The 20,896-nt window shown below is 47.7% G+C and overlaps 1 protein-coding gene across 8 annotated transcripts in view; it reads left to right on the plus strand.

Annotated features, from left to right (window-relative positions):
* Positions 1 to 2,114: 2,114 nt before the first annotated feature.
* Positions 2,115 to 20,896, plus strand: part of PGS1 (phosphatidylglycerophosphate synthase 1) — a 46,976-nt gene continuing 28,194 nt past the window's right edge. For 2 of the 8 annotated variants that reach the window (XR_009552952.1, XM_060202851.1), the window contains exons 1-4: positions 2,116 to 2,636; positions 14,468 to 14,657; positions 17,428 to 17,505; positions 20,188 to 20,287. Coding sequence is in view for 3 of the 8 variants with exons in the window: in XM_060202851.1 (XP_060058834.1) it covers positions 2,503 to 2,636; positions 14,468 to 14,657; positions 17,428 to 17,505; positions 20,188 to 20,287 (502 nt within the window). In the remaining 5 variants the exon portion in view is untranslated. Of the gene's footprint in view, positions 2,637 to 14,467; positions 14,658 to 17,427; positions 17,506 to 20,187; positions 20,288 to 20,896 lie in introns of all 8 variants that reach the window. The other 6 variants (XR_009552950.1, XR_009552949.1, XR_009552953.1 and 3 more) reach the window with 5 other exon arrangements.

A 20,896-nucleotide genomic window follows, 5' to 3' on the forward strand; every position in this document is an offset into this window, starting at 1 on the left:
TTTATTTATTTATTATTATATAGAGACAGAGAGAAATTGAGAGGGAAGGGGGATATAGGAAGAGAGACAGAGAGACACCTGCAGCACTACTTCACCACTTGGGAAGCTTTCCCCTGCAGGTGGAGACCAGGAGCTTGAACCTGGGTCTTTACGCACTGTAATGTGTGCACTTAACCAGGTGTACCACCACCTGGCCCCTCTTCCTTTCTCTCTCTCTCTCTCCCTCTCTTCCTTTTTACCAGAGCATTGCTCAGCTCTGGCTTTAGGTGGTACAGGGAACAGAACCTGAGAAATTGGAGCCTCAGGAATGAGAGTCTCTCTGCATAACCATTATGCTATCTACCCCCACCATATTTTCCTTTCTTTTCTTTCTTTTTTTTTTTTTCATCATCTTTCCTTTCTATCTTCCTTTCCTTTCTTCCTTTCTTCTTTATTGGGTTGGGCAGAGAGAAACTGAGAGGGGAGGGGAAGAAAGGGAGAGAGAAAGATAGACACCTATAGCCCTGTTTTTTACCACTCGTGAAGCTTCCCCCTTGCAGGTGGGGAGTAGCAGTTTGAACTCGGGTCCTCAAGCACTGTAGTGTGTGCAATTGACTGGGTGTACCACTGCCCGGCCCCCTACTTATTTATATCAGAGCATTGGCCAGCTCTGGCTTATATTTGTGTAGGGGATTGTATTTGGGACTTCAGAGCCTTAGGCATGAGTCTTTTTGTATAATAATCTTATACTATCTCCTCCACCCTCTCTCAATTTTTTTTGCCTCCAGGGTTATCTCTGGGGCTCGGTGCCTACACTATGAATCCACTGCTCCTGAAAGTTATTTTTCCCATTTTGTTGCCCTTGTTATTGTTGCCATTGTTGTTGTTGTTGGATATGACAAAGAGAAATCGAGAGAGGAAGGGAAGATAGAGAGGAGGAGAGAAAGACACCTGCAGATCTGTTTCACCGCTTGTGAAGCAACGCCCCAACAGGTGGGGAGCCGGGGCTCAAACTAGGATCCTTATTCGGGTCCTTGTGCTTTGTGCCATGTATGCTTAACCTGTTGTGCTGCCGTCCAGCCCTCAAGATTTACTTCTTATTTATTTTATGTGAGGTAGAGGGAGTTTCACATGAAAGAAAGATGCCAGAGCACCACCTGGCACATGCAAAGATGGGGATCAAATCACATTCAAGTCCCATACTCTACTAGTTTGAGTTATTTCCCTGCCTGTCTCTTTCCAATTTTTAACATTATGTAATCTGTATACTCCTCTAGGAAATTTGGATTTTACACTTAATATCATTAAACATTCCTCTAGATCAAAATTCTCCCTTATTTATTTCCTCCAGGTTGATCACTGGGGCTTGGTGTGGGCACTAGGAATCTATGGCTTCTGGAAGCCACTTTTTCCATTCTTTCTACTTTATTTGACTTGACAGGACAGAGAGAAATTGAGAGAGAAGGGGAGATAGAGAGGGAAAGAGAAAGATAGACGCCTACAGACCTGCTTTACTGCTCCTGAAGAGGCCTTTCTGCAGGTGGGAATGGGGGTTCCAACCTGGATCCTTGCCTATGCTGGCTGATATGTGCACTTAACCGAGTGTGCCACCACCACCCGCCTTTAATTGATGCATGGCCTATCCACATAGTGATGCTTCCACATATTTGATATTCTGAAAAACTCGAAGATGAACATTTTTATCCACTGCACCACCTCCTGGGCCGAAGATGAACATTTTTGTTGGGAATGTGCAATTGGCTTGGTTGGTACCATTTATCACTTGGTAGCCATGAACTTGGTGTGTTCTGGTGTTATCTGGTGCTTCCTTATCCTTTTAATCTCGTAAGGCCCTCCCTGGGATAAGTAGAAGCTGATAATATCTTGTAACTTTTTCAGTTTCCAAGTTTCAGACCTTGTAAGTACACCAGAGTCACGTGTTACAGATCAGAACCATCTCTCCTGCTTCTCAGGGTGCTGCAAGTTTCCCCTGGTTATAGGGATGAGCTCCTTAGCCTCCGTGCCCATAGAGCAGCACTGGGGGAGGTCACAGCATGCATTCCGGATTCATCAGGGGACAGAGGGGCCCTCGTTGCCCCACGTGGGTTGACAGAACAGCTCCTGCAAGGGGCGGGGCTGCGTGCACAGATCTGCTCGTGCTCGGAGCTGCAGACCCGGGGCTGGCCAGGTGAGAAAAGACCCCACCTCAGTCCGGCGAGGATTTTTCGTATTCTTTGACTCCCATTTTTGGGAGTCAGCTGTACCCAGCCACCCACCAACTTCACGCGCATCTCCGGCGACGGCGCCCCTCCTTTCAGGTGCAGCGTGAACCCGACAGCTTCCGCTTGAAGATGAGGCCCCCTCCCCCGCTACCTCCTAGGCCACCCCGCGTGCGCACACGTGCCGGGGAAGGGGAAACTGAGGCTGAGCAGCAGCGGGGAGGCCAGCGCGCGCCGCCGCGTGTCCGTGCGCGTCGTTGTCAATAAAGTTGTTGCGCACCGGAAGCGGAAGCGGCGAGTCTCCATGGCGGCGGCGGTGGCGGGGCCGGTGTTCTGGAGGCGACTGCTGGGCCTCTTGCCGGGACGACCCGGGCTCGCCGCGCTCCTGGGCCGTTTGTCCGACCGCCTGACCCGGAACCGGGACCGCGGGCGCCGGAGGTGAGCCGGGCGGCGGGGTTGCGGGCGAGCCCGGCCCGCCGTGTCCCACGCCCCTTCCCTCCAAGGGCTGGGTCCTCTCCCCGGCGGGGCTGCGGGGCTGCGGGGCTGCGGGGTGACCGCCCGCCCGCCGGGCCTCGCTGCGGGCCGCCGCCCTGCCGCCCTGCCGCCCTGGCCGTGCTGGGGGCAGCTGGGCCTGGCCGCTCTGCGCCCCGGGAGCCGTGGGGCAGCTCTGTTTGCCTGCCGAGGGGAGGGAGGCTGCGGGGCTTCACGCAGGCCCCCGAGGCTGAGCGCCTGTGTCTGGGTGCGGAGGGGTCTTTTCTTCAAGTAAATCTTGACTGCGAGGTGACTGGCAGGGGCGGAGGGTGGGTGGTGAATCAGCCCTGCTGGGATTCTGTGCCGAGCAGCATTCATCCCTCACATCCTGCCGGAGAGAAGGGCTGTGAAGCAATCCTGAGTCAGTAGCACTCAGGCAAGGGAAGAGGAACCACTCGAACCCCCTTTGACACTTTTCAAAGGGCCCATGTCCTGGAAAAGTACTGCAGTGAGTTACGTAAATAAATGGTGAAGTAGGCTTTGAAGCAACTTGTTCAGGCCGTGGTCTTTCAGAGTAAACATTTGCCAAGAACATGCTGACCGTGGGGCCTTACTGCTATTGCTAATACCAGGAAAAAAAACAAAAACAAACAAAAAAAAGAAGTGTCCAGTGGTTTTCTTGGTAGATTGGCTCAGGTCTTGCATGTGACCCTTCAAACAAATGAATAACTAGAACATTTATTTATTTATTTATTTATTTCTTACCAGAGCACTGTGTTCACCTCTGGCTTAGGGTGGTGTAGGGGACTGAACCTGGGACTTTGGAGCCTCAGGTGGGAGAGTCTCTTTGCACAACCATTGTACTATGTACTCTCTGCCCCGACCAGAACCTTTAGAACTGCATCCTTTTGTAAGGTTTGCAGTTGTCTCAGGTTTTTCTCTGGGCTCTTTGGGTGAGATTTGACTTCAAGGCCATCGTTCTAGAGATCTGCCCATCATGAGTGCAGCTTTCAGGTATGGGTAGGAACCTGTTACTCTACTGAATTGTGGGAAATTCTCAGCAAAAATTCAACTGTGGTGGTCCGGGAAGTGGCACAGTGGATAAAGCATTGGACTCTCAAGCATGAGGTCCTGAGTTCAATCCCTAGCAGCACACGTACCAGAGTGATGTCTGGCTCTTTCTCTCTCCTCCTGTTTCTCAATAAATAAATAAAATCTAAAAAAAAAAAAAAAATCAGTTGTGACTTAGGAGGAACTTTCAGGTGATATTATCAGGGCAGAGACAGGAAGATAGCTCACTTGGTAGGGTACATGCCTTTGCTATACAGCCGACTAGGGCACACCACATGAAAGTGGGGGGGGGCCTCCAGTGCTATGGTATGTCTTCTTTTTATTATTATCTTTATTTATTGGATAGAGATGCCAGAAATTGAGAGGGTAGGGGGTGATAGAGACACAGAGAGACACCTGCAGCACTGCTTCACCACTCAGGAAGCTTTCTACCTGCAGGTGGGCAGTGGGGGCTCGAACCCTGGTTCTTGAGCATTGCAACATGTGTGCTCAACCAGTTGTGCCACCACCCAGCCCTGTATGTCTTCTTTATTGCTGTCTCTGTTTCTCCATCTGAAATAAAAAGAATGAAAAAGTTGACCCAGCAGCAGTGCAATAGTGCATGTGTGAAGCCTTCACTGGGGGGTAGGGGTGGAGGTGGAGGTGAGGGGCCTGGGGGAAGATTCATTGCAGGGCCAGAGAACTCACTGGGTAGGCATGTGCCTTACTGGGTATTTGGCTAAGGTTCAAGTTTGGGAGGTGCTATGACCCTGGAGGAAAAGCTGGAGTCTCTTTTAGTCGCTGTCTCTGAATGAAAAAGAAGCCTGGAGCAGTGAAATTGTGTATGCACAAGGCCCCAGCTTAAAAAAAAAAAAGTCAATTAGGAGAGCACAGAACTCTTGGAAACTCACTGATCAGATGACTAGTTTCACATCAGTGAACCTAGTGGGAGCAGAAGGAATAGAAAAGGTGGCAGCCCCATTGTTTATGATTGGTACTTGGCACAACCCAGCTCATTCTAGTGGGTACAGGCAGTTCTACAGTTCTAGATTCTGACATCACCCTCCCCCCACACCCTGGAGAAATTTGGCTTAAAAATTTCAAAAGAAAAAGTCCTTTGGATAGAAAGGTGGCTTAGCTGGGAAAGGATGGGACTTATATATTGAGATCACACCAGCTTTGATCCCGAGAACTACATATGCCATAAAATAAGTAAATCTTGGGAGTTGGGCAGTAGCGCAGCAGGTTAAGCACATGTGGCACAAAGTGCAAGGACCGGTATAAGGATCCTGGTTTGAGCCCCCGGCTCCCCACCTACAGAGGAGCCACTTCACAAGTGGCTTTCTCTCCCCCTCTGTCTTTCCCTCCTCTCTCCATTTCTCCCATCCAAGTACTAACCAGGCCCGACCCTGCTTAGCTTCCGAGATCAGACAAGATCGGGCGTGTTCAGGGTGCTATGGCCGTAGACTCCTCTCTCCATTTCTATCTGTGCTATCCAACAACAACGACATCAATAACAACAGTAATAACCACAACAATAAAACAAGGGCAACAAAAGGGAATAAATAAATAAAAATAAAAAAATAAGTAAATCTTTAAATAAGTTCTGTTCTCAAAGATGAGATATCTCGTTGACTTTGTCATTTCCTTTTAAGTGTTTACTCAAGAAGTATTTCATCATTTAACATTGGGATGGTTTACTAAAGGATGTTGGGGTAATCTCCACAAGTCCTTTTTTTTTTAAAAAAAAAAAAAGGGAGTCGGGCTGTAGCACAGCGGGTTAAGCGCAGGTGGCGCAAAGCACAAGCACCAGCATAAGGATCCCGGTTCGAGCCCCCGGCTCCCCACCTGCAGGGGAGTCGCTTCACAAGCAGTCTGTCTTTCTCTCCCCCTCTCTGTCTTTCGCTCCTCTTTCCATTTCTCTGTCCTATCCAACAATGACAACAATAATAACTGCAACAATAAAACAAGGGCAACAAAAGGGAATAAATAAATATTTAAAAAACATTTTTCTTTAGTGCCTTTTTTGGGAATGGGGCAGATGGGGATAGTTTTACTTATTTATTTTAAAAGATACTTTCACTTTGAGAGACTAAAGCACTGTTGCGTTGCATGTGGTGCCTGGGTCAACCTGGGGCCTCAGACATGCAGGGAGTGCTTTTTGCTTGCTGAGCTAACCTCTGTCACAGTGGGGATAGCGTTGATTGATTTTGGAAAGTCCACTTGCTAAATAATATTAGTGAACACACACACACACACACACACACACACACACACACACACACACTTGCTAAATAATATTAGTAAAAACACACTTTCTAAATAATATTAGTGAAAACACAGACACGAAACCAGACCATTACTTCTGAGTCAACAGTTAAAACGAACAAAAATGTCAGAAGTTTGTGTTTTAAAGTATATTTGCTATACTAAAGTTATAAATGCTTTTATCAGTATTAATATAATACCATTGACGACTTTTTTTTTCTTTTGCCTCCAGGGTTATTGCTGGGGCTCGGTGCCAGCACTATAATCCACTGTTCCTGAAGGCTATTTTTTCCCTTTTGTTATCCTTGTTGTTTATTGTTGTTAATACCATTGGTTTCTGATCTCTTTATTTTCCTAAGTCAGTTTGTAGTTTCTTTCTTAAAGATTTTATTATTGTTGTTGTTATTATTATTATTATTTATTTTCCCTTTTGTTGCCCTTGTTTTATTGCTATTATTGTTGCTGTTGAATAGTACAGAGAGAAATGGAGAGAGGAGGGGAAGACAGAGAGGGGAGAGAAAGATAGACACCTGCAGACCTGCTTCACCGCCTGTGAAGCGACTCCCCTGCAGATGGGGAGCCGGGGGCTCAAACTGGATCCTTACAACAGTCCTTGCGCTTTGTGCCACATGCGCTTAACCCGTTGCGCTACCATCTGACCCCCTAAAGATTTTTTTAAACTTCATTTAATTTGACAGGACAGAGAGAAACAGAGGAGGGGATAGAATGGGATAGAGAGACACCTGCAGCACTGCTTCACTGCTTGTGAAGCTTCCCTCCTGCAGATGGGGGCTGAGGGCTTGAACCCTGGTCTTGTGCATGGTAATATGTGCCCTTAAGGAGGTCCCGTCCCCTCTCCCCCCTCTTTTTTCTGTGGCCTTGATTTTTTGGGGGTTACTCATGGCCATTCACCCTCTGTTGGTTGCTGACTTTCATTTCTTCCCCATTCTTCAGCAACACCTCCCAGTTCTCCATTCCCCGAATGATGTGGTTTCTTGTAACTCTAATCATTGATTCAATGATAATAGTTCTGTGTAGTCATGAACTTGAGTTATTGTGTAGACTTTACTTGCCAACGTGACTCAACGTTGGAGTGGCTGGTGAATCCTTGTAACTGTCAAGAGCAGTGGTGGGAGGGAGCTAACTATCCCTTTCCTGCTGTGGTTTCATTTTCTATGTAGAAACAGTTCCACTGACAGGCAGCTCCACGCAAAACCATTTTTGATTAGTGATCTAGAAAAACTATTCAGGCATTTTCTTTTTTTGATGGTAACTCATCTTTATGATTTTTTGGCTTAATTTATTCATGCTGGGCTGTGCTTAGAACCCAAGAGACAGACATAACCCTTAAGTTCAAAATACACAGACCCATAAACTATGAAAGTAAGATAGTAAGTTGTGGTTGACCCTAAGAAGAACATCTGGAGGTCACAGAGCTTCATGGTGGAGGTGATCTAGGAGCTGTGTTTTAGAGGGGGCACAAACAGTAGGCCGCATGAAGGAATGACGTAGTGGGTGTTCAGGGACAGTGAGTGACCTGGGCTGATGATTGCGGTTATAGCAGAAGGCAGTTCTGAGGTCCCCCAGGTACACAAACTATTTCTAGGAGCTGATGGGTGTGGAGTAGGGGAGAGAGGGAGAGGGAGTTAGGAACAAGCCAATGTTCTGGGCAGAGGCCCAGGGACCCAAGCTCTAATAACTACATGTATAATTTCTTGTTGATCTGGTCTAGACCTGAATTGGTAGAGCTTATGCCAAGGAAGCCAGGGTCAGGAGAGTGGAGTGGGTGGGATCAGAATCAGCTCTGGTGGGAGGCTGCTGCAGGGTAGCCGTGCTTCTGGTGGTGTGGCAGGTTGAGGGCCTGCTTGCTTGGTCATTAGTGGCCAGGTACATTCAATTGGAGGCGTTCAGCACCCACTGTGGCAGGACTGATGCTCAGGAGAGGAAAAAACAACTGAGAAAGTTCACTGGAGTCATCAGATGACAGACTTGTTATTTGGAGTGGGGTGAGAGTGGGAAATGTGTCCTTTCTGGTTTTCTTTTAGAAATGTGTCAAGAAGGTATTAGTTCCTAATTTTGAGTTTTTCTTCCATACAAGGAAATATGACTTTCCTATGATTTAAAAAAATAATAATGTTCAGTTTGTGCCATATGTATAGGAAAGTGTGTATTCCTGAAACTCAGGTTCTGTTTTCTCTGTTCCGGTTTGTGTGCTTGTTACAAGAACGGGGCCCTAACTCCCCTGAGTGAGAAGAGAGATACAGTCCATCGGCAGACCGTCCTTCCGTTGTAAGGGCAAGTTAGCACATATGTGTTCACCGTCGTAAGAGTTTATACTGAGGGGCCATAAGAACTCTAGAAATGACTTTGTTGTTGTTGTCTAACTTGGGGTGGGGGGACAGTCCCAGCCCCCCTTTTTCATGAGAGCCATCTCTGGGTTTATTTCTAGCAGCACAGTTTGTCAAAAGGGAATCTTCAGCATCAAAGGTTAGTACCCCAATAATTCATGTGTACTCTTAGAGGGAATAAGCCAAAGGTTTACAGCTGACTGCCTTCAGTTGTAGCCTTGTCACTGTTAGCCCCGGTGCTCCAGCACATTGCAGCTGGGGATAAGTTAGGCGGGCGGGATTACTCAGCTGGCACCTGGAGATAACTGGAGCTACAAGCCTGGGATTTGTGTTCTGCTAGACAGTCCACGTGTAAACAAACACGTGATCTAGTGAGTGCACATGGAGACCTCAAGACTACTGGAAATCAGGCTGGTGGAAGGTTCTTTACCTTTTGGGTTAGTAGCACATGGCTTCCTGGCACATACTCTGACATGCCTGATGCATTTGACTACCTAAGATGTGTTGTGGGCCAGGCCTATTTTTTAGATTCCTGGCCTTTACATGTATTGATTTCTTTCTGGGCAAACCTTGAGGAGAGCCGGCTGGGCGGCAGGGGGGCCAGGTGTGGGTTTTGTTTCTACTGCGTGCTTCTTAGAGATGCCCAGCAGGCCTTTGGTCTGTTGCAACCTACAGGAATTCACACTCATTTCCCTTACTGGGGTTGAGGTCTTGCCTTAGTCAGGAAGGGCTGCCTGCTGCCAGGGCTGCAGGAAGTACGGTACCATCGTGTAGTTTCTTGAGCCTTTCGTAGGAAGTGTTATGACTATGACTTTTTTTTTTCCCCCTCACCAGCTTGATATTTTACATTTAGGTGCGTAAGACTGAGGGGGACAGGGACTTTTCTTAAAAAGTAGTTTCTGAAAATAATACAATCTAGAGAGTTCAGTTTCTTTTGAAAACTCCTTCCTCCTGCTGCTCCTCTTCCTATCATCATCATAATCATCATCATCATCTGTACAGATCTGGACGCAATCCAAGCCATAGGATTGGTACCGCAAATCTTATCTTCTAGTTCCAGAAGACCTAGTGGGCTTTTGGACCATGACTCTTGAGTCCCAGAAAGGAACATTTAGTCAGTGCCCCAGGTAGGATACGCAGAACCCTGCTCTCTCTCTGGATTTGTGCTCAGCACCCAGGAAGACCCTCCAGGATCACTGTGTTCTTTGTCCAGGGGCCCATCTACCTTATTTTGAAAAATTACGAATCAGCCTTCTGTGGAAGTGTCACAAGCATAGGAGATGACACTCAGCACTGTGGTTTCGGGGAAGCAGACCTTTGTCCTGTGATGGTGTCGAGGAGGGGCAGGGGTGTGTTGAGGTGGGGTGGAGACCGACATGCGAGTTTCTGTCTCCCCAGACGGGCCACATGAAACTCAGGGGACCTCCAGGCTGACGTTGCGAATTCCTGCGCGGGGGGAAATAGTCTTTCCATGGCACACACCCAGCTTCAGAGTGCTGGGTGGAATGGAACTAAAGGAGGAATGCTCTCTTCCCTGTTCCCAGCTTCTTTCTGAATTGCTATGTCCCACAGCCACCCAGGCTCGTCTTTTTTAAATTAAAAAAAATTTTAATATTTATTTATTCCCTTTTGTTGCCCTTGCTCTATTGTAGTTATTTTTGATGTCGTCGTCGTTGGATAGGACAGAGAGAAATGGAGAGAGGAGGGGAAGACAGAGAGGGGGAGAGAAAGACACCTGCAGACCTGCTTCACCGTTTGTGAAGCAACTCCCCTGCAGGTGGGGAGCCAGGGGCTCGAACCGGGATCCTTATGCTGGTCCTTGTGCTTTGGGCCACCTGCGCTTAACCCTCTGCTCTACTGCCTGACTCCCAGCTCTTGCCTTTTGCCTGACTGACTGCCCTGTGCTCCAGGCCCACTGCCATCAGGGATGGAAGGGGGTGGTGCATCATTCTGTCTAGACCCAAGCCAGACTGCCTTGGGGGTGACCCCACAGCACGAGCTCAGGGGCAAGAAGCCCAATTTTTGATCTCCCTAGTCAAGGCAGTTCCTGTGTGGGTACCTTCTAGAGGTGGTGGGAGAAACTGCCCTCCCTGCCCTCTTCCTAAGGTTGCAGCCTTTCACCCCCCAGCTCTGGAGTCCTCAGTACTCAGACCCAGCCTGCTCCCCAGTTCAGGGAAGTTATCTGTGGAGGCCACAGGGAACCTTAAATCACATGACTAAACCTTTACCCAGAGTCAGGTGTCCTGTGGGTGACTGGAGAGGATGTCTGTCCCACTTCACTTTTCGGGTGACAGGCTTAATATGGCATTGGACTGCTAGTTGTTGCTGCCTCCGCTGCTGCCCGAGTGTGAATGCTGCTCCCGGTGTTCTGGAGGACGGTTGGGCCCCATCGAGTCGCAGAACCTTGCTGTCTGGCCACCTACCACTTCCACCTCCCACAACTAGACTGGGAGCGAGATGGTTTCTAGGGAGATGAATGGGGAGCCCCAGTCTAGATGTGGAAACTGTGTGTGTGCTTAAGTTCTCTAAATAGTGAGTGCTAGAGCTCTGCTTTTTTTTTTTTTTAGTAGAGAAACCACAGCTCCTTGCTTTCTTGCTTCTGGGGCAGAGGGGGTAGGTTTTGTGACGTGTGGTTTCTCAGGAAACCTCTCTGGAGGGAGGGGAATTGATTGTGCAGGTGGTCAGCCCCCAGGGATCGGGATTACCCTGTAGCTAGGGCTGCTGCTAGCTGGGGAGAAAGCTCTTCGGAGAAGATCCCCAGGAGCTCCATGGTGGAAAGCGGGAACTAACCCCTCCCCTCCCCTCCCCCTAGCTTATGGCTGAAGTGAAAGAATAAATGGACCGTGTGCAGGCTTCTGAGAAGCAGCAGCACCTAGAGTGTAGAATGGAGCTGGGTGAGGGCTCTAGTGAGGTTGGGTGTTGCCACCCTGGGTGAGACCTCCCAGCCCGTGCTGTGTCTGTGGGGCTTGTGGAAGCACTTTGCTCCCTCTCAAAGCCCCTTCCTCTTTGAGTCGATCAGATTGCCTCTTGAGGGTTGGGTCTTCTCCACAATGAATCCCTGAGCCCTAATTGGCTTTTAGCTCCTTCTCCTCTCTAACAAAAATAAACCTGTCAGTATACAGATTAAACAGGAAGCCAACATAAAAAAGCTCTCAACAAGTTTTGGATGGAGGCCCTGGTGGAACATTCCCAGGGAACGATGCCTGGCAGGAGAGGACCTGCCCAAGGTGGCTGGGAGTGCCCCAACCTGCCCCAACTCCTGTTCTGGGTAGGATAGAGGTGACCTTGAGTCTTTGTAGGCTCTAAGTGCTTGCTCAGAATGGTTTCCTTTTCCCTGTTGTTATTCTTATTAATATTATTTATTTATTTATCTATTTTTAATTTTTTAAAAGATTTTAAAAATATTTATTATTTATTTCCTTTTGTTGCTCTTGTTGTTTTATTGTTGTAATTATGATTGATGTCATTGTTGGGTAGTACAGAGAGAAAGGGAGAGAGGAGGGGAAGACAGAGAGGGGGAGAGAAAGACAGACACCTGCAGACCTGCTTCACCACCTGTGAAGCGACTCCTCTGCAGGTGGGGAGCCGGGGGCTCGAACTGGGATCCTTATGCCGGTCCTTACGTTTTGTGCCACCTGTGCTTAACCCGCTGCGCTACCGCCTGGCTCCCTTTAATTTTTATATTTATTTATTTTCCCTTTTGTTGCCCTTGTTGTTTTTCATTGTTCTTGTAGTTACTATTGTTGTTATTGATGTTGTCATTGTTAGGACGGAGAAATGGAGAGAGGAGGGGAAGACAGAGAGGGGGAGAGAAAGACACCTGCAGACCTGCTTCACTGCTTGTGAAGCGACTCCCCTGCAGGTGGGGAGCTGATTTATCTATTTTTTTTTTACCAGAGCACTGCTCAGCTCTGGCTTGTGGTGGTGAAGGAGATTGAACCTGGGATTTTGGAACCTCAGGCATGAGAGTCTCTTTGCAGAACCCTTGTGTTATCTCCTCCCTCCCCTTGTTACTTATTTATTATTTATTTATTTTATTTTAATGAGAAAGAGTAGATACAGAGGGAAAGATATTGAAAGAAAGAAACACTGCTCAGTTCTGGCTTATGGTGGTGGTGGGGATTGAACCTGGAACCTCAGAGCCTCCGGCTTGAAAGGCTTTTTCATAACCATTATGCTGTCTCCCCAGTTCCCTTTGTTACTTGTCACTTTGTAAGGTGTTCACACCTAGCCCTCTGAAACACTGCCTGTCCCTTCCCTCTCCCGTCCTGCTGGGTTCCAGAACCCATTCAAGGGTGGAAAGCCCCTCCACTCGCCCCACTTGCCAGTTCCACCGGCTGATCGCCGCAGGTGCTTGCCCAGAGCATCGCCACTCTGTAAGCTCTTTTGGTGTTTTCTCTCTCGTTGATCTCCGTCGACTGTGGTGGACTTTGTTTGTGGGTACCCCAGCCCTGCCTGGCCCCTCTTTTGTTCCCTCTACAGTACTTCGTAGGTGCTCAGATGATAGCTTGGATTGGGGCCTGGGTTGGCACTTACCCTTTCCTGAGTTTCTGTGTGCCAAGAAGGAGTTTCCTCATCTTCCTTTTGGCTCCTAAGAAGGATTCCTGAGGCCTGCCTGCATGGGCTGGGGTGCCAGGTGATGCCCAGGGTCTTTGTTATTTGGTCTGAGAAGAGAGGGGTGCTGTGTACTGGGAGATGAGTTGACCTGCTGCTTTGGGATTTTCCACCTCAAGCAGACATGTTTAAATAATGAATAGTAGACTTCAGCCCCCCCCCCCCCCCAGGGGCTTTACATTGATAGATTGCTGTTTAACTTCCCCACTGTCTGGTGGTTTTCCATTGGACTAAAGGATCTTTCCTTCTCTTTCCAAGTTAGCCTTGAACACAGCAGGGCCATTGCCTATAGTTTGGGAAACTGGGACAGCAACCCCTGGTCTATACATCCAGGCCTTTCATTGACTAGTTGCTGTCCACTACCTGGAAGCCAGAGCAAGGGGCAGGCTGCGAACCCAGCACCTCTTTACAGACAGTGAGGATAGCTGCTTTCCCTCCTCTACCCTGGCTAGTCTGCAGCCTGTCTCCAACTTCCCAGGACCTAGGAGTCCCTTGACTCAAGTTCATAGCCATGAATGGGCTTTGACGGACAAGTGGGCTTTCTGGGAAGCACAGCTTTGGGTCATCTGGCATCTGTTCAGGACATTTACAAACTCTGAAACGATTCAGCACTTTATCATGAGCAAATAAATGAAATCATCTTCCTGGAATCTGTAGCCTTTCAGGCCTTGGAGAGCTTAAGTGTCCTTTCCCTGAGTCTGCGCTAGACCATCACACACTGAAGAGGGTTTCCTACTGTTCTTTGTTGGAATGGAGATTATGAGAGAGAGGGAGAGGGAGAGGGAGAGTAAGAGTGTTTGTGTGTGTGTGTGTGTGTGTGTGTGTGTGTTTTTCCCGTCCCTCTCCCATCCCCTGAGACTGTAGTCCTGGCTGCAGAGATGTGACTCACTGTCAGGGCTATGCTTACTGCCAACTTGCTTTCCTTCCATAGAGTGACCCCCACTCCCCCAGGCTGTGTGAAGGGACACAAAGCAGAACAGAAGGTGAAGGGGGCAACCCTCATCTCTGCAGGCACCTTTTGAGATGCCCTCGTCTTTCCCAACCTCTTCTCAAGAGCTTCTGCTCTTCTCCTTATCCAAGTACTAAAGAGAACAGTTTTTTTTGCTGAGGGGAGCCTTCCCTAAATCAAAGCTCTGTTATCATGGGCCTACCACAAGTGTCTGGGCTAACAACCCTCAGCTGTGTCCTCATTCTTGGGATTTGTTGGGAGGTAGGGGCTGGCTGGGTGACAGTACTTACTACACAGTGGCTTTTGTGACTTAACTCATGGCCACTATAAATTTGGAGTTAGACAGAATCAGTGTAGAGCTTGGGGTTTGTCCACAAGTGTTGACGCATCTCTAGCTATTTAACTAGCAGGACTGAGGGAAACACCCTTTTGCAGAATCTGACTTGAGCTCAGGTAAAATTTTTGAAAATCTAAAATTGGCCATCCCCTCTAGCACCAGCCCCAGTAGCTAAGAGAGGCTTCAGAGTAAATACTGAGAAGTGTGACCCTCCGTATGTCTCTTTGACCAGGTCACCATGGCTGCTATTGGCTCCTCTGCTGTCTCCCACCATCCCCCAGGTCACTTCCCCACCCTGCTGCCTGTGTCCAGAGGGCGTGCACCGGTTCCAGTGGATTCGAAACCTGGTTCCAGAGTTTGGTGTGTCCAGCTCACATGTCAGGGTGCTTTCTTCCCCTGGGGAATTTTTTGAGCTCATGAAGGTAAGTTGTGACTGGTGAAGAAGTGAAGACATTCAAATTAGTATGGAGGCATAAGGTTGGACTAGTCCTGAACAGAAGCACCTGATGTTCTAGAAACACTGGTGGTGGTGATTAGGCTGCAACTTCACAGATAGCGTAGTTGAGGTGTCAGGAACTCTGTTGTATTGTGCTGTCTGGAGTAGAGCAGCTCAGAGTAGGTCAGGTCCTAGGTTTCAATTTTTGAGTATAGGTGGACTCCTTCCATCCATGTTGACGTGCACACCACTTGAAGAGAGGTTCAGAAGGGCCTGTGGACCACACACGTCCCTGCTAAAGATGTCTAAAGAAACAAGCTTCCTTCTAGTTGGAGCATGGTAGACTCTTGCTGCTGAAAACAGCTCCAGGACACAGTTGAATCATCTTGGTAGATATAATTGACAGGAAATACAGACTGTAATGAACTGGGGGTAGGATTAGACATGTTGGCCATTTGGTGAAGAGGCAGAAACAGATGACTAGGAAATTGGGACCTCCAGCTCTAGGCCTCCTGATCCAGATTCTTTGCTGTGACTTTAAAATCTGTGCCTTGTCTTCCTGGTACAGATGCCAGACTTTGCATTGGGGGTGGGGGTGCTCAGCTTTCAACACGGTATTTATCTAGTTATAACAGACTAATTAGAATGAAGTAATCCAGTGCTAATTAAATGTTAATACGGGCTCCCTGAGTTCATATTAACAATGTGATGTTAGAAGTCAGGTATGGTGAGATCAGAAAGCAGAATGTTGACTGTTATAAGGAAATGCAGATAGTCACTTCTGCAGCATCAACTCTTGGTTCTTTCGATTGTTTTTGTATATTCTCTATCCTTTTGTCCTGTCGCCTTGTAGATCCACACTGAGCTGACTCATGTCTACCGACTCATGTCAGTACATTCTGTGTATATACACGTGCATGGGGACACTCCCCTGTATCCTTGCTCCTCTTCCCTGTGTGTCTTCGTGTGATGCCTGTTTGCTCTTTGCTCTCACTTGAGTCTTTCCTTGGCTTGAAGAGAAAAGGAGCTTGAAAAGAGTTTATCTTAGTGACTTAATCAACCCCAATGAATGACAGATGGACTGAATCTCCACCTGTTTGTTGTGCATGGACTGTGAAGGCAAGAAGAGATGAGACCTTTCTGCCTCCTGGATGGAGACCAGGCTGACTATATTGTGTGTGTCGGGTGGGGTGGGCTATACTACCTCACTGAGAAGGTAGTGCAGTGCTGGTTTCTGTCTAGTACAGTGTCCGGGACAGCTGAAGGCCCAGGTGCAATAGTAAACAACTCCCCCCTTCAGCTAGAGAGGGAGAGGGCTGAGGGGAGAGGGGCCACTGCAATAGCACCAGAGTTTCTTCCCAAGTGGTGAGGCAGGCTTGAGCCACACACAGAGCAAAGCACTGTTCAGAGGAGCTGTTTGCTTGCTGAGTGGTCTTGCTTTCCTTTGTCTTCATAATCACTTTTCCCACAAGCCACTGTCTTAGTTGATAACAAAGCAGGAAATAGCAGACCAAGGGAATTCCTTTGTTTCTTCCTTGCGTGGTGGTCTTTCTCTGCTGGTGTGTCCTTGTAGACTGGGTGTAGCCCCTCCTTGCTTTCTGTCATTCTGCTCTTCTGTATGCTTTTCCAGAGCTTGACCTTTGGAGGTACTGCCTGGCCACCTTGTTTGGGTGGTCTGCTAGGTGGGTCAGTTTTGGCCCCGGGGCTGGAGCTGGTCTAGGGAGAGGTGTCATATTTGAACATATATTCAGGTGTATTTTGTATTCTCTCTGTGTATTCCCTTGTGACTACCTGTCTTCTGCATAAGATGCAGTGCAGATGGGGGAGCATACAGGCTGGTAACCCCTTTCTTTGACGTCTCTCTCTTTCTAAGGGCCAGCTCTCAGCAGCTTAGTGTGTTTCTCCTGACCTGGCACATCTGGGTGTTTGTGTCCAGGTGTGTGCAGGAGGGTGTGAGAAGTGGATGCCTGACTAGCGTTTCCGTTCAGCGAGTTGCTTTTGTCTCAGTCATGCTGGTGGATGTTCCCTCAGGCTAGTGTACACGGGTCAGTTTCCTGTGTTCAGTGCAGCCTCTTACCTTGTGTAGGGTTAGATCATTCTTTACTTCAGCCTGAATGCTTTCTTTTTCCAACTTCAGTATGTATGTATTTATTTATTTATTTACCAGAGTGCTGCTCACCTCTGGCTTATGATAGTGCAGGGGATTGAACCTAGGACCTTGGAGCTTCAGGCATGAGAGTCTCTTTGCATAACCATTATGCTGTCTAGCCCCACCCACCAACTTCAGTATTTCTTTATTGAAAATAAAGAAATTGAAAATTTTATAAATTGTTGATTTATAAAATTGTTGTTGTCCCCAAGGGTATACACCTTTACCCAGTATACCTTTTTCATTTTTAAATGTTAATCTGGGAATTCATTCATTCATTCATTCATTCACTCATTCATTCATTCATTTCATTTAGGGTTGGTATTTAGTTCAGAGAGACAGACACAGCAGGGGCACACCATATGTGGGACTCGGGCGTGCTAAGGCAGACACCTTTACTTCTCTGGCCTCTGCTATATATTTTCAGTAGAATTGTGGATCCTTGGTAGGGTATCAATATCTCTTGGAAAGTTTGCTTTAAATACAAATTGGTAAAGATATACAGGATAGTTCAGCTTGGAGTGTTAATTTGCCTCCAAGACCAAAGGACTATATTTTCTCAGTGAACTGCAAAATGTAGATTTTGAATTACTTACTTTTCTTTCAGGGGCAGATAAAAGTAGCCAAGAGACGGGTTGTGATGGCATCGCTCTACCTGGGAACAGGTCCTTTGGAACAGGAACTGGTAAGATTGATTTAAGTGTAACAGTGATTTACCTTGCCCCCTACCAGCTGTCCAACTACAGAGCTGGGAGAGAACTGCCCTGCCTTGCCTTTTACTTCTTGACCAGCTGTTGGTCTTATTGGTGTAGCTATTGGGGCCTGTCAGAGGATCAACAAGTGAGTGGGGAACAGGGAAGTCTGATCTTGGGTTTTCTGGCTTCCCTGCTCTTCTTACCCTGCACAGGGGTCTCTAGACTCCTGGTCCACCCGCCCAGGGCTTGGCAATCCATGGCCCACTGGGTAAATCTGGCCTGACATCTGTTCCTCTGTGGCCTGTGAACTGAGAATGGTTATTGTATTTTCAAATGATTAGATGAAAAGTCAGAAGACTATTTGTGACATACAAAAAGGATGTGAAATTCAAATTTCTATGTCCATAAATACAGATTTCTTGGAATTCAGCCACTTCATTTATGTATTGTCTGTGGGTGACCCCCCCCCCAATGAAAGTAATATTCTATTTATTTAATTTTTATTAGTGATTTAATAATGTTCGACAAGACTATAGGATAAGAGCGGTACAATTCCATACACTTCTCATGACTAGAGTTCTGTATCCCATCCTTTGTGGGTGATTTTTTAAAAAGATTTATTTATTAATAATTGGGGGTGTATGTGGAAGACCAGATTATCACTCTGGAGATTGAACTCAGGACCTCACAGTTGAGACCCCATTGATTAAAAAAATTTTTTCTAAGGACTTTTTTTTTCCTTTCTTGGGGGGGATTAGTGCTTTATACGGTAGTTGGCACATGTGTAACATTTCTTATTTTTCCACATAACACTCTAACCCCTACCTAGGTCCTCTTCTGCCATCATGTTCCAGGATTTGTTTTCTCACCTCAGAATCCTTTATTTTGGTGCAATACACCAAATTTAAATTTTATTTATTTATTTATTATGGGATAGAGATAGAAATTGAGAGAGATGGGGGGAGCTAGAGAGGGAGAAAGAAAGAGACACCTGGGGGTCGGGCGGTAGAGCAGTGGGTTAAGCGCCCATGGCGCAAAGCGCAAGGACCGGCGTAAGGATCCTGGTTCGAGCCCCCGGCTCCCCACTTGCAGGGGAGTCACTTCACAGGAGGTGAAGCAGGTCTGCAGGTGTCTGTCTTTCTCTCCCCCTCTCTGTCTTTCCTTCCTCTCTCCATTTCTCTCTGTTCTATCCAACAACAACGACATCAATAACAACAATAACTACAACAACAATAAAAAAAGACAACAAGGACAACAAAAGGGAAAATAAATAAATAAAATAAAACTTAAAAAAAAAAAGACACCTGCAGCCTTCCTTGCTTCACCACTTGTAAAGCTTTTTCCCTGCAGGTGGGTACCAGGGGCTTGAACTTGGGTTTTTGCACACTGTAATGTGACCACTTAACCAGGTGTGCCACCACCTGCCCCCCAAATTTTAATTTAAAAAAAATTAATATTTTTATTTATTGGCTAGAACTAGAGAGAAATCTAGAGGGAAGAGGGAGCAAGAGAAAGAGAGAAAGTCATCTGCGGTCCTGCTTCACTACTTGTGAGGCTTTCCCCTACAGGTGGGCACCAGGGCTTGAACCAGGGTCCTTGAGCATTGTAATATGCTCGGCTAGGTGCACCACCACCCGGTCCCCTTGAGAACCTAATGCTTTTTTATCCACTGCCACCTCCCAGGACACAGTTGACTTCTTACCATGTAAAACCAAGTAGTAACAGAGACCGTTTGGCTTACACTACCCAAAATATTTACTCTCTGGCCCTTGACAGAAAAGGTTTTCTGAACTGCAGTGCAGGTTGGACTGGCTCACTGCTCTTGCCAAAGACTGGTTATTAGGCGCCAGGTGTGCAGCTGGCCTTGTTCTACCTGGATGAGCTGTCACGCCAGATTTGTCACTTACAGTGAGATAGCCAAGGGTGGGAAGGGACAGGACTTGTGAGTCCAGCAGGCCTCTGGTGGGTTGAGTTGATGTAAGTCTGTGGATGAAATCATGTTTTGTCTGGTCTCCTGGACTGCCATTCTACTCTGAGGCAGTGGGCTAGGCCTGCTGCTCGGTGTCGGCTCTTGATTCATCCTTGTTCAGTAGCTCATGGGTAAGGGTGCAAGTGTAGAGGCAAGGGGAAGACAAGTTGACTTAAGCACTTTTTCTTTGAGGAGGGAGGCCTCCCTCTGTTTTTAAGACTCACACCTAACTGCCTGCTTGGACACAATTCATCCGCTTAGGATAAGAATGTAATTCCATCCCCGGGAAGGACCTGCAAGCAGGTTGTGTCTTGGACACATCACTGGACACATGTTTACTATGTGCTCTCCATGTATAGGACACGGTGTGTTGTGTACCTGTGATGATGGGTCTGTGAGATGTGTGTGGTAGCTGGTGTCTTGGGGATTAGGGTCCAGGCTGCTCGGGTAGCAGGCCTCTGGCCCAAGGCTTTCTATGAGGCTCAGACTGGGGCGGTGTCAGACGTCTCTGCTGACAGATGTTATTGTCGACTTGCCCAGCTGGTGTCAGGTGAAGTCTGGAAGCCCTGGCATCTGAGCTCTAACCGTGTTTGTGTTCAAAGAGGATGCTGGCAGCACTAGCTGACAAGTTGATTCTTTGTAGATACATGCTCAGCTTTTTGGGTCTTACACTCCTATTCTTCCGGGGTTCTTTTCCTGACAGGTGGATTGCCTGGAAAGCACTCTAGAAAAGTCACTCCAAGCAAAGTTTCCCTCCGACCTCAAGGTCTCCATTCTCCTAGACTTCATGCGGGGTTCAAGAGGTAGGTCTGAGCCTTGCTGGCCATAGGAGCCTGTGTCTTAAGGTTAACCTGTAGAGGCAAAGCTATCTGATGACAATCTGGGCTGGCCTGGTGATTGAGTAAGGATTCCTTCTTGTAGCAAGTGACTGAAAGCCCACCTAGAAACAGCTCAGGCAAAAAAAAAAGAAGAACATTTTGACTGGTGTACAGACTTGTTTCAGGTGGTCATGACTTGGGATTTAGCTCTGTTTCCAAGTTTTCTCCCCTGGCCCTGTTTCCTTTGGACTAACTTCCTTCTCCAGTTCTGTATGGTGGTTGAAAACCCCAGACCTGTCTCGCCACATGATATCCTGTCTGCTGAAGACAGTTTACCTCCCTGCTAGTCAGACCAAAGTTCCCTAGAGTCTGCTGTGGGCAGGCTCCAGGGCCTCTGAGTGTCTGACCAGTTCAGGCCAGGCCTTTGTGTCCCTCGCTTCACCCCCCCCCCCCCCTACATGGCTCAGAGTAGAGAATGGCATCACATAGAGCAGCACTTTGGAGACTGGGTGAGTAGTACTCTAGCAGGAGAGTGGGTGCAGTTAGCAGGAGGCTGAGTGGGCACTGGGTGGCCAGGCAACAGCTGTCTGCTGC

Source organism: Erinaceus europaeus, chromosome 12, assembly GCF_950295315.1.
Source record: "Erinaceus europaeus chromosome 12, mEriEur2.1, whole genome shotgun sequence".
Classification (NCBI taxonomy): domain Eukaryota; kingdom Metazoa; phylum Chordata; class Mammalia; order Eulipotyphla; family Erinaceidae; genus Erinaceus; species Erinaceus europaeus.